At 43.9% G+C, this 13,499-nt stretch overlaps 1 protein-coding gene across 1 annotated transcript in view; it reads left to right on the forward strand.

Annotated features, from left to right (window-relative positions):
• Positions 1-12,914, forward strand: part of LOC133948645 (lysine-specific demethylase RSBN1L-like) — a 30,169-nt gene extending 17,255 nt beyond the window's left edge. Inside the window, exons 5-9 of the mRNA XM_062382546.1 lie at positions 1,970-2,107; positions 3,057-3,199; positions 7,586-7,756; positions 7,872-7,980; positions 8,874-12,914. Of these exons, the coding sequence (XP_062238530.1) occupies positions 1,970-2,107; positions 3,057-3,199; positions 7,586-7,756; positions 7,872-7,980; positions 8,874-10,787 (2,475 nt within the window). The 3' untranslated portion in view covers positions 10,788-12,914. The remainder of the gene's footprint in view (positions 1-1,969; positions 2,108-3,056; positions 3,200-7,585; positions 7,757-7,871; positions 7,981-8,873) is intronic.
• Positions 12,915-13,499: the final 585 nt, after the last annotated feature.

Consider the following 13,499-nt stretch of genomic DNA (forward strand, 5'->3'; position numbering starts at 1 on the left):
ACCCAGTACAACAAGAATCAAGAAAGTACTATTTCTTCAAGAAAGCCAAACTACAAAGTGCTATAAGTAAGTGCCATTTAAGTGCTACTAAATTGTATAGTTTGAACTTAACTTATTACCAAGGTATAGTTGGAAGAGATATGCTTTAAGTTTGCGGTGGAAGATGTATAGACTAGCACCCTGGAGCCTTTATCCTTCAAGTCTTTTTTCCATCTCAGTGTTGCAGATTTTATTATCTCTCCTTTACTTCTTTTGCCCCTCTCTCCCCCTCCCTCCATTGTTGCTTTACCTTGTATTTATTCCTTCTCTGCTCCCTCTTATCCTCCTCCCTTCTTACTTCACTCCCCTTTGAGTTTCTTCCATCCTTGCCTCCATTTCTTTTTCTCTTAGTCTGTCGTCTCTGTGTTTCCTGTATTTGTTTCTCCTCTTTCACAGTTTCTTCTCTTCAACTTTCTCTCCATCTGTCCCTCTTCCCCTCATTCTGTCTCTCCAGTGTATCCTCGGTTTCTCTTCCCCACTCTTGTTCCTTTTTTATCTCTGCCATGTTGTCAAGTGGTGACTCACTAGAGGCGTGCAGCCAAGGATCTGGTCAACAAACACACACACACACACACACACACACACACACACACACAAACACACACACAGACACATCCTGACCAGCCAAGAGTACAGCATGCAGGCCACATGGTGCACACACTGCACACGCACGCAGACACAAAGACACTGCTGTGGGCCAAGGGTATGGGAGACGGGTTAGACGTACAAACATCCACACACAGACACACACACACACACACACACACACACACACACACACACACATTTAACTGCAACGCTCTGTCAGCCAAGTGAAGAGAAGCAAACAGACTTTTGCGTCACACCGGAGGAGCAGAGACGTCAAGTGAAACTGGCAACATTCACTCAGTGTCTATTCGACAATAATAAATACACATATCAAAACATTTAACACTGAAACCTGCTGGTGAAGGGTTTAATGAAATATTAATATTGTATTTAAGACAACAGGTCTCAGAGCAGTCCATCAAAACGTGCTATCACATCACATCTCATATTTAGCCTCGGAGACACATCTGCTCATCATATCCTGTGTGTTTGAAAAGGACAGTGTGTCAAAGTTCAATCTTTTATTTCACTCAAAGTCATTTATCTCTGAATATCATTCAGATGAAGCTTTAATGTTGGTTTATTTGGTCCCAACCAGTTAAAAAAGAAATCTGTGGAGAGGGTTTGCAAGGAGACGTAGCTTTGCTTTAAGGTGTCACAAATAAAAGTAGACAGCTTCTTCCTCAGGTCAAACTTCTCCCCTCCTCAAAATGTCATGTCACATTAGTCCAGTGGATTTTTGAGTAATCCTGCTGAGTGACAGACAAAGGGCAATGAAAACATAATCTCCTTGGCGCTGGTCAAGATTGGAAACCCCCGGCCCAGCAGAGCTTTGACAAAATTATTGATTATATTTTGATTATGACTGAGACGTCCCAGATGTGATCAGGGCGAGAGGTTGTGCGTGCTGCAGTGAAGGGAATGAGGCTCTATAATGACCTTGCTGAAGGGGCTGCAACTCCCCATAATACCCATGATATTTTGAAGACTCGATTTACATTTAGAGAAGGAGAGGAGCTGTAGTGAAACACTGGATGAGACTGTCACACTGCAAAAGATTGTTAAAGGTTTGTGGTTCCTGGGTTAAAACGATTCACAAGCACACACTGTGTATAATGTTGCAATATCCCTGTTTGTGAGCTTCTCAATTGAGAAAAGTACATTTTAAATGTCAGCGAGGGTGTGATATGAAAAGATTGCTGCAGTGTTTTTATTCACCAGCTCTTCTTTAAAACCACAAAGCAACGTGTGTATGTTTATTGTCAAAAACTAAACACCTGCTTCCTACAGTGTTAGAAAAACATTCGAATATCAGTCTGTATTTTTCCTCTTGTTGCTGCAGGTGAAGAAGACGTACAGTCACGGTACCTACAGAGCCGGGGCCATGAGGCAGATCAGCCTGGTGGGAGCTGTGGACGAGGAGGTCGGGAATTATTTCCCAGAATTCCTCAGCATGCTGGAGGAGTCGCCCTTCCTGAAGGTGAGTCAGGACAGGAACGATGGCAGCAATCCTGAACAGCATCAGGACGTTATGGAGGGATGATGAGTGGAGACGGGACAGAGGTATTCAGACAGACTCAGTCTATTCCAGTGTATGAACAAACTGTAGCTTTTAAAATATGAAATAATTTATTTGATAAATGAGGAGGCTACAATTACTAATGTTCTTCCTGTGCTGTCCTCTCTGAAGAGGGATTATATGATATTTTTTTCAGTGGGCCGATACTGTATCAAATTCCTTTTTGGCTGAAATATGAAGTAGATTTTAATTATTCCTTTCACAATGACTCTGTCAGACCTCATATACTCAAAGACTCAATACTGTGCCCAAATCTTTCCAAGCATTTACACCTCTGATTATTTGGAAACGACACAAGCTGAACAGATGGAGAGCTTCTGCGAGACACAAACATCACACAACACACCTAATATTCTCAGCGGCGGCTGGCAAACAAGAGGCGCTAAGAGGCGCGTCGGAGGGATTCAATGCAGCTCCAGGAAGTTGCTTCTCTTTTAGAAAACGTCTGTGCAAGAACCGACCTTCAGAGCACCGTGTTTACTGCTGTCCCTCAAAGGCAGGCATGCTTTTCTGCTGTTGTTCTCTCCCGTTGTGAAACTTTAAATATCCTGCATGCAGCGTGCAGGAGTGCTGGGGTACGGCGAATATCAAAAGACACAACATCCTCTGGCGCTTCCTCTCGATCGAGAGTTCTGGCTCTGATTTGGTGCCCTCCGCGACATCTCGGCTGGCAGTGACATGTTTCGCCAGGGGGCCTGCTTTGCTGCTCTTGAGATTTCCTTTTTTGAGAGTACTCAGTGGAATACATGAAATATTTTTGTATTAGTGTTTTTTAACAAGTGAAAAAGTGACATGTACCACCAGGCTGCTTTAATTCTATTCCCTGTGTCTCTCCTCTGTGTGGCTGTAGAGGACCCTTCCATGGGGGACGTTCTCCAGTCTGCGGCTGATGAGTCCCAAAGACAGTGACGACGGTCCCATAATGTGGGTCAGACCCGGTGAACAGATGATACCTTTGGCTGACATACCAAAGTCCCCGTTTAAAAGAAGGCGGTGAGTACACCACAGTTTACTGCACATTGAATAAACACACCCGGATAAAGCCGGCCAATATTTCAAATCCCTCTTAAACTCTGCCTTGAGACAGGGAGGGTATTTGCTGGGATTTTTCGTCTCTATGAATAATGTTTGTACTGCAGGTCTCAGTGGTGTGTTTGTCTATGTGTTTGTGTGATTGTGTGTGTGTGCCTCAGTGAGCCAGCGTGCTCTCCACACAGCCCACGAGGACTGATTATGAAAAACAGTAACAAAACGCACTCGTACATTTTGAAGCAGCAGCCGCACGAGGCTTTGTCGTAGCCCAGCAGCTCCGGATGAGGCAATTACACCCTCTCAGTTTGTCTCTGTCACAGTGCACACACAAACACACACACACACATAAGCCCTGCACCAAACACACACACACACACACATACTAAAACACATGCCTTCTGAGTGAGAGCATGAGAGAACCGATGTGCGTTGTTTGTGATGTGCGCGGTATGCGTCTCTCCACTGAGATGAGATCATCGCCATGTTAATGGAGTCGGCATCAGGCGCTACTTCACATGGCAGCCCGCCAAGCGCAGGACGACACACACGTCTCTCCCAGGCTTCACGTATTCCTCTCTTGTCTGAGTCGATGGTTCGTGTTATCTCTGGCCCTGATTTGTATACATCTCCCCCGACATGGTTGATTATAGCTATAAAGAAGAAGAAGAATTGTTATAGTCACTTTTAAAGCGATAATGTAAGCTATATTCCACTACTGTTGTTTTTAATGGTGATATTTTTCTGATATTCTCAGTTTTGAATGTTCTGGTCTTTATTCTTAAACTGATGCTGCGACGGTTGAGAGCATTCCTTATGTATTTTTTATCAATATTCAGCATCAAATAAACACTTCCATTAGATATTCTCCATATATTGTATTCACACATATACATATATATACAGATTGAGTCTATGTTTGAAACATATGTCTATGTAGTGTTTATCAAATAGTGCCCAAGGACTAACTTCTTCAAAGCGTTGCTGAAACAAATGAATGGATTCAGTCAACAGAAAGGCAACAGTGCTTCTACTTTATATGGGTACTGGAAGATAATTCATTAATTAGTCAATTATGATGGTGTGGCACGGTGGTACAAGGGTAAGCACTGTCCCAGATTGATTCCTGGTTAAGTCGGGGTCCTTCTGTATTGAGTTTGCATGTTTAAAGTCGGGCAGATCGGGATCTGATAGATTGGAGTCTTATTGACCGAAGCTGTGAATGGTTGTTGTCTCTATCTGTTGGGCTGTGATACGCTGGTGACCTGTCCAGGTTGTTCCCGCCTCTCTGGTCAGCTGTGATTGGCTCCAGACCGTCAAAGATAAGCGGTATAGATAGTGTTTGTTTTTAATCAGTGACTGCACCTGAATTCAGGCTGCGAATACAAACAGTGTGTTACTCATGTTGTGCTTTTTGTGGTGCAGTAAGTCTAGACGGCATTTGAAGGGTACGACTGTTCAAGTGTGTGTGTGTGTGTGTGTGTGTGTGTGTGTGTGTGTGTGTGTGTGTCAGTGTGAATAACTGTCAGAAACACTTGTGTAACAGGCTCAGCTGGGACTGAAAGAATCTGTTTTTATAGAGATGGAGAGAAAGGTGGAGGAGAAGAGAGGAGAAAATGAGGGGCTTTAATATAAATAACCATTATTTCCACAAACTGAGGTTTACTTATCTCAGACTTTCCTCTTTTTGTCTCCAGCATCTCTCCTCAGTATCTCACTTCTCTCCTCCTCCAAACTCATTCCTTTTCCTCCTCCCTCCTTTCTGCATCCTTGTCCTCACGCCGCCTCTCAATATCTGCCCCCGTCTGTCTCTCTCTATTTCTCTTACGATCCGTCTTCTTTTTCCTCCCTGTGACCTCTTTCCTCCTTTTTAAGTTGATTTATTTTCGAACCACTGCGCCGTTACTTTCCAAAGGACCAGTAGCACAAAGCACTTATATTGAACGTGTCATAATGGTGATTGTTTATGTCTCTGTGTAAAGAGAGAGAGAAGAAAACTTGGAGAAGTGAAAGAAGTAGTGAAGGACATGATGTTATTTGCAGTTCCACTGTGTTGAAAGCTTCTCTTTCCCTGTGGTTCCAGTGAAAAGGTCGAGCCGCTGAGTTTCTGTCGGCGCTGAGACCCACAGTCTGAGAATTCAGCTTTGATTACAGTGGCCGGATGATGAAAATAAACCAAAAATATGTTTTAGCTTTTTAGTCAAAGAGCGCCAGTGCTTCCGGACCCTGACAATAATTGTATAGCAACACCAGCTGCCTTGGCCTGCGAACAGGACAGAGGCCTGATACTGAGCACGCTCTTCCTGTTTGGAAACAAATTGCAATCAGAGCCTGATGGCTGTTGGCAAGATGTTGAAGTCAGTCTGCTCGGTGAGGAAGCTTGTTAAGGGAACAGGTTGATTAGCTGATCAACAGAATACAAGACTGGTTGCAGTTTTAACAGTGGACAGATTTAAATTCATTGTTTCCTTCCCCTCACTTTTATAAATTAAATCATGATGCACATGTGACTGGAAATATCCACTGCACAACCAAAATGACGAAAAAAAAATTTTAATAAATAAATTCTGTATTTTCATCATTTATTGCATGTTGTTTTTCATGCTTATATTGATGTATTTTTGAAAATCAATATGAATTTATATTAATCACAAGCTATTAAACATTTTCTTTTGCAAATTATGTTAATATCTGGTGAAAAATTTGGTTAGGAAAGAAATGTTGCTATAATGGAATAATTACAGATGAAAATAGTCATTAGATCTAGCCACAAGTCACAATGGAACCGTGTATGCAACCTAAACGTGTGCGTGATTCCCTCTGTCTCCCTTTTCTCCTCCACTCCCTCGTTTACACCTTCCTTTCACTGCCTCCTCACCCCCTCTCCACCCTTCCTCTTGTCCTCCTCTCTTCCTCTCCATCCCACTTTATTTCACCATGAATGCAGAGCGAACCGGTCTGGGTCAGACAGTTTCCATCACAATGACACAATATGGTTCCAGAACAATGAGACGTCGGAGTTAGAGAGTCGGAGTAAATGGAAGACTTTGAATATCTCTGTAGACGTGCGTGTTCAGCACTCCTCCTTCAACAGCCTCTTCTTTTCACTGTTTAACTTACCAGCGCTATTTTTTTGGGGGGGGGGTTTTACATTCATTACTGTCATCCTGGCGTCAGCTCAGACACACTAAGCTGTGTGTGTGTGTCTGTGTGTGTGTGTGTCTTCTAATCCCCCCTCCACTCTACTATTTCCCTCCGCTTCTTTCTTCCTCTTCCGTCGGCTCCTGCCTCTCCTCTCATCTTATCTCTGAATGAATGAATGCACAATTCAGTGTTCAGCACGGGTAGTCTCGCTGCTGTTCTGTCTGTGTGTGTGTGTCTGTGTGTGTGTCGCTGTGTGTGTAGCTCTCTTGTAGAAATCTCTCTCAGACTGTGTGTGTGTTTCTACTCTTGTTTGAATCTGACTGCAGCTCCAGTGTGAGTCACTGATCCAGTAGTGAGCTGACTGCAGTACTTTCATTGTCAGTATGTAAGCATGAAGCCAAGAGCATTAATGCCTGTTTACTGCATTTTCATTCTCATGATTTTCCATGCAGCTGTAACTGATTTTTAAATTTCCATTATAATTTTCTTGCCCCTAGTGTTTTTCATTTTTTGAATCTAAATTAATACTTTATTGATCGTGCGAGAAAAGTCATTTTTGCCACCGGGCAACTTGGAAAAAGTAGATACATTAAGGAGTAATTGGAGGATGAGGAACAAGCTCAGGTGGAGTTAATGATATCTGTAGACAATGAATGTCTTTTACAATTAACTCTGGATTTATTTATTTAATGTCAGAAAACATTTCCCTCACATTTTCTCAGATTGTAACTTTTTCACATAGAAATGATCTGCCAAAGCAACAGTTCAAAACAATGTGAAAAATATACATGGAAACAAGAAAATATGGAAATGTATACATTTAAGAAATCTTTGCAGACCAACTTCCTTTTCATTTCAACACCGTGTTAACAGATTAGAGCTGCCAAGTGTCTAGACTAATTCATGTTTTCCTGCTCTGCATCAAATCTCTCCCAGCATCCTCTCTGCTCCTCAGTTCGTGCTGTGGATGACACTAATGAGTCAAGTCAAGCAAGAAAACAACGCCAGCCATCCATCTGCTTTTATTTTGCACAGCAGACAGGAAACAAAGAAATAAACAAAACCAGGAGAGTGAGCGGCCCACTCACCTTTAGTCATGTTCCTCTTTTAGACAGCAGGAGAGACGTCTTCAGAGACCTGTGTGGGCAGTGAATGTGTTTGGGTTTGTTTTTTCAACTTTTCACTCTTCGGCTTCCCTTCTCGCAGCTCCACCAACGAGGTGAAGAACCTGCTGCAGTCACTGCCCAGGACCAGCGAGCCCAGAGAGATGCTGTTTGAAGACCGGACTCGGGCCCACGCCGATCACATCGGTCAGGGCTTCGAGCGTCAGACCACAGCGGCCGTTGGCGTGTTGAAGGCTGTGTGCACCGGAGAGGGGTATGCGCGGTCACACTTTAGGCTGTCACACACATACACAGCTGCTTGTTTGTCATTTGCACACTGTGGTGAGCATCCTGGCGGATGTGACACTCATCCACTCCCTTGTTTTCAGCTCGGAGCCTCCTCGTGTTACCAAAGACGTTGTGTGTTTCCATGCTGGTGATTTCCCTCACGCAGTTCAGAGGCTGCAGTTGGACCTACATGAACCCCCACTGTCTCAGGTGTTACATTACACACACACACACACACACACACACACACACACACACACACACACACACACACACACACACACACACACACATGCACACACACACACAGGCATGGCGATAAACACTCCTCACAAATTAAATTCAGCCCAGTACAGCCATTCATTTAACATCTTACATCTCAAATTAGACTCCCACAGTGTTTCCCCCTCATTTCAAACACTGTGTGAGGAGGGAACGTTAACATGCACTGATGGTAGATGCTGACACCTGGTGGAGCAGGAATGAACTACCATGAGGATTAGATAGAGGACTTAGTTTGGTCATTTATTATTTATGATTCAACTTAGACAAAGTTTCCATGCAGACGTTTGTTGCTGATTCCTCATAGAGGCTAAGGTAGAGGATACAGCTTCATGAGTAATGACTGTTCATTCACTCTGAAACAAAACCAACAAAAGCAAAATGACATGCAGAACTGAGAAACCACACACACACACACACACACACACACACACACACAGAGTTGTTTCTCTATGGCTTCAGAGGACGTTATGCAGAGTCGCTTGTCTTTGCTTTCCAAGTTGCTGTTTAAATATATGAATCAATAAATGTAGTGTCAAATTTCAGTAACACAGGGTAAAATTAATGTCAGATAGTTTTTTATTGCATATTTTGACATTTTACTTCATGGTTAAAACTGATTAAAGTAAATAATAGAGATTTTGAATTTAAAAATACTATAATTTACTGAGAATTAGAGGTTGGACAAAAAGAATAAACAAAAGAGAAAACTTTAATTTCTTTTTATATTTGTTTTTACGGGGATTAGTTGTTCAGATGTCGGAGTCAAAAGCAGTAGATTCCCTTCGTCTCATCCCTCTTCTTCTTCTCTCTCTTCACAGTGTGTGCAGTGGGTAGACGATGCCAAACTAAACCAGCTGCGTCGCGAGGGCATCCGCTACGCCCGCATCCGCCTTAGCCACGATGACATCTACTTCATCCCCCGCAACGTGGTCCACCAGTTCAAGACCGTATCTGCCGTCTGCAGCCTGGCGTGGCACGTCCGCCTAAGGCAGTACCATCATGGAGAGGAGGAAGAAGAAGAGGACGAGGACGAGGACGAGGATGACGAGGAGGAGGAGGAGGAGCAAGTTGAGTTGAAGAAGGCAGGGAGAGAAACGGTGGAGCTATGGCGAAAACAGGAGGTGAGGAGAGAAAAGAAGGGCGAGAAAGTAAAGGAGAGGATAAAAGAGGAGGCAGAGGAGCAGGTGGTTGTGGCAGAAAACAGGACACTGCCGGTTGTCAAAAAGGAAGAGCAGCATCTTCGTCATCCTCCTCCTCATCCTCCACCTGTGTTGCCTCAGCCTGCTCGCCCAGTGGACGCAAAAGTGGGCGGTGCTAGAGTTAAAGAGGAGGAGACAGAGAGGGTGAAAGAAAGAGGAAAACACAAACACCAGGATTCACTTCCTGTGAAGGTGAAGACTGAACCTCCAGCTCCTCCTCTCTGCAAAAATAAATCACCATCGCCTCTTCCTCTTTCACCTCCCGCCTCTGTTCATCCTCCAAAACCCAAAGCATCATTGAAGCCCCACCATCACCATCATCATCATCATAATCTCCACAACCACCATCATCACCGTCACTCAGACAGCAGAATGACGTCTTCCAGTGCAGCGCCCTCTTCCTCGTCTTCCTCCTCTTCTTCTCCAGCTTTGTCTAAGTTATCCTCCTCTCCTGCGCCACCAGCAGGATCCGTTGACCCACTGCGCTCCTCTTCCTCTTCCAGTTCTACTTCGGTCCCTGTTCTGTCCTCCTCTGCATCCACATCTTCGCTGACGAGTCCCAAGCCGACGGTGGAGTCTCGCCTTTCATCGCTCCTTCCTTCCACTTTGTCTTCCCATCCGCCTCCCTCCTCCCAGTCGGGACAACCAGCGAAGAGAGACTTGCATCGTCTGAAACCAGACGTTCATTCAAACACACGGACACCAACACAGTCAGAGGTCCGAGCACTCGCTGCAAATGTACAGACACACACGCCCCAGTTTGACACAAGGACACCCACCACAGCCGATGCACGAGATCAAACACCGGTGCACACACGGACTCAAACGCTCCCAGAGAAATGGACTCACAGTTTGGACTCTGACTCGAGGATGCCACATGACACGGGGAGGCAAGGGGTTTACATGCAGCAATACGCATCCCAGCACCTCCCTCAAACTCTCCCGCCCTCCTTCTCCCATCTCCTTCCAAACTCCCACCATGCTCACCGGCCGCCGGTCCTCCCGCCGAACCCGCTCTCCAACCCGTCCCTCCCGATGCAGCCGCAAGCTCTCAACTCGTTCCTGAGTCAGACGCCGACGTCGCATTCGCTTCACATGAGCCAGCTTCACCTGCATCCGCCGCACCAGCCGAGCATCACCACCCAGTCGCAGCCGTACTACCATCAGCCCACGCCCCTCACCAGCGCCCAGTCTCTCCCGCCTCACCTCCCTCACCATCACCAGTTCGCCAAATCCTTCTTCCCTCCTCCCCAGCACCCGCACTTCACCCCTCACCCCTTCCTCCCCCATCCCTCTTTCCCGCCGAGCTCTTACCCGCTACAGCCGCAGTACCAGACCTCGGCACCAGGGCCGGTTCCGCTCTCGATGTCCTTCTCCCATCCGCCCCCTCCTCCCCCTCCTCCTCCTCCCCCCTCCTCGCAGTCTCTGCCTCCCCCTCTTCCCCCTCTTCCACCTCCTCTGCCCCCTCAGCCCTCCTCCTCGGTCCTCTCCCCTCCTCCAAAGCATGAAGAGGAATGGAGACAGATTTTATAGTCGTTTTTTTGTACATAATGACCCTGTTGTTAAATGACTGTACATGTAAAAGGTTTTATTTTGGTTGTGTTGTTGTAAAAACTGTAAAAAAAGGAAGTGCGACGATTGATCGTATCAGTACAGAGGCAGTGTCATGGTTTATAAAGCAGAGTTGGATTTATTTACCCACGCCTCTCAACCGGCTTAGGCTGTTTTGATTTGGTTCATGAATAATCAGGCAGCACCGGTGGTTTTGGCCTTAAGTGAAGTCTGGTTGAACTGAAACCGGATGTTGAATAAGAGATTTTCCAGGTTCACGTCTACCAAACTGCTGTCTGGTTCTGTTTTATCAATTTTGTCGGATATTTATATAAAGAGGTCACAGAGATGACCTTTTTGTGAAACTTGCAGCTAATGCTTCCTTTTTGTGTATTTCATTTCATTGTGCCCAAGACTGTTTCTGGAATAATGATGAGTCAAACTGATATTATACGATACGCAGACGTATTTGTGTGATATCACTGCATTTATTCTCCTACATTGTATCGATGAATCTTAATCATTACAGTTTGGTGCAGAACTTTTCCCTGATACTGTATTTTGAGCAATAATGCTCTGCAATAATCTGCTGAATTTAAAATTGAAATCCCCAGTTATTTTCAGTATTTTTATCTGAATCATGTTCATTGACCCGACCTCCATGAGGAGAGAATCAGTGTTATTAAAGTATTTAAAATTATGTTATCTTATCACTTGCAGTATGTTATTGCCCAAGAAGATGGTTAGTGCAGTTTAACTGCACTAAAATAAAAGGAAAAGCCCTATTTAGAATTAAATTATTAAATTATTGGACACTAGAGTTTTAATCGATCAGGGTCATTGAAATCTGAATAAATCTCCAACATAATATCAGTCAGCAGCTTCATGGAGAGCTTGCCCCAGATTTAGTATGTTAAGACTTATCCCAGCACTTGGAAACCTGTTTAAATACAGTTTATATTATTATAAACCAGATTATCAATAGGGCAATTTCAGGCTCTTCCAACTTCTAATTTCAATAAAGTTTTTCATGGAGACATGCTCCGAGACACTTTGAAAACAGATGGTACACTGTGGAGACTTCACTTAACGCACTATTTATCTATTAACCTGAAGTCCGGTTTCTGTGCCGCGTGGAGCATCCTGTCTGTAAAAACTTATTTTATTTATCAACCAGGGACTGAAGTGACCTCCTGTGTTTTGAAGTACAATAAATTATTGAAATTCTGTTTCAGCCGCAGCTATGAAGAGTATATGTTTCTCCAAGTATCAGATTTTTTTTTTTTTTTTATCAAATTGTTCCGTCTCAGTGAGCAGAAATAGATTTTTCTTGTTTTGTTGTGTTATTGATGTCTTGATTTGATCAATATTGGAGTACAGCCCACTTGCTAATGTAGCCCACAGCATTTCCCCAGTGCCTGTCCTTAACTGTGAACTACTAAATGGTCCAGAGTCACGGAGAGGAGGAGTTCTGTCCGTTCATGGCGAGTTTGTTGTTATGAGTCACAGTTTCCTGTTTTCCCTGGAAAATGAGAATCAAGCCTTAAATTGGTGTCAAAAGCCACTGAACACTCTCCAGATACCTGTGGTCTAAACCGAGTCATCTCAGTGGAACGACGTCCAGAGAGCAGGGTTGTGTTTTTCATGGTTCAACTCACCGCAGCCCACGGAGCTCCAGCTCTCTGGGTCAGTTTTCCTCAGAGAACGTCCGTTCAGAGACAGAACTCCTCACTGTGCAGCTCCTTGGTGGAGCGAGGTGACAACTAAGCACTTGATCCCAGATGCGAGGCCCTGCAGCTCTTTTTATGCTCTTAGGTTTCAGATGTTACAAAAAAAGAAAACATGACAGGAACATATATATTTTTTTGTACAAATTTGACGAAAAATAAGGTTGAAAAGAATAAAGTCTCCAGGGGCTTGTATAGTTTTCACCGAATTTATTTATCTCAAAGTTTTTGGTTTGTTTGGTTTTCTATTTTGTTTCTGTGATTTTCAACTGTCAGCACTGTTGTGTACATAAGAGGTTTTTGTAAAGAGGAAAACAACTTGTAGTGTGGTTTCTACTTTAAATATGAGCCTAGCTAATAAAAGGTTCAATGTATGAAAATGTTTGGGGGAGAATTTGTTTTATTTACATTCATGTTTCCAAAGAAAACTAAGAATTACGTTCATGTATTTTTTTAAATCCCAGCATTAGTGATTCATATTTAGTCATTGATGCCAAAATGGGTTAAAAAGAAATGTTTTCTTTTTGATGAATAGCTCTATAGAGCAGAGTTTTTATCAGTGGGTCCCTGTTTTGTCAGTTCACTTCACATCCTGTCTGATTCATTCCGCCGACTGACAACTCGTGGTGGTAACCCACAAAGGAATGTTGCAAACAAACATGGGTAATACTGTAAACAATACTGGATTGTAAAAAGTGAAGCCAAAGTGTCTTTCTCACCGTCTGGTCACTGGCTGCAGTTTAGGCCGTGAACCCTGCCTCCTCCATGTTAGCAGATGGGACTAGGGTCAAACTAAAAAGTCAAAATACATGTTAAATGCATTTTTCTTAAAGATGGCTTCTGTCATTTTTAGTCGTTCTTTTCCCACTGAGCTAATTTTTCTTAGAGGTAAGATGGCAGCTGTTTGTACCTGAGATATATTGGCTTTGTTTCTGGATAGTGGGAGGAAGTGCGGATGCATCGTCCA

Source organism: Platichthys flesus, chromosome 23, assembly GCF_949316205.1.
Source record: "Platichthys flesus chromosome 23, fPlaFle2.1, whole genome shotgun sequence".
NCBI classification, from domain to species: Eukaryota; Metazoa; Chordata; class Actinopteri; order Pleuronectiformes; family Pleuronectidae; genus Platichthys; species Platichthys flesus.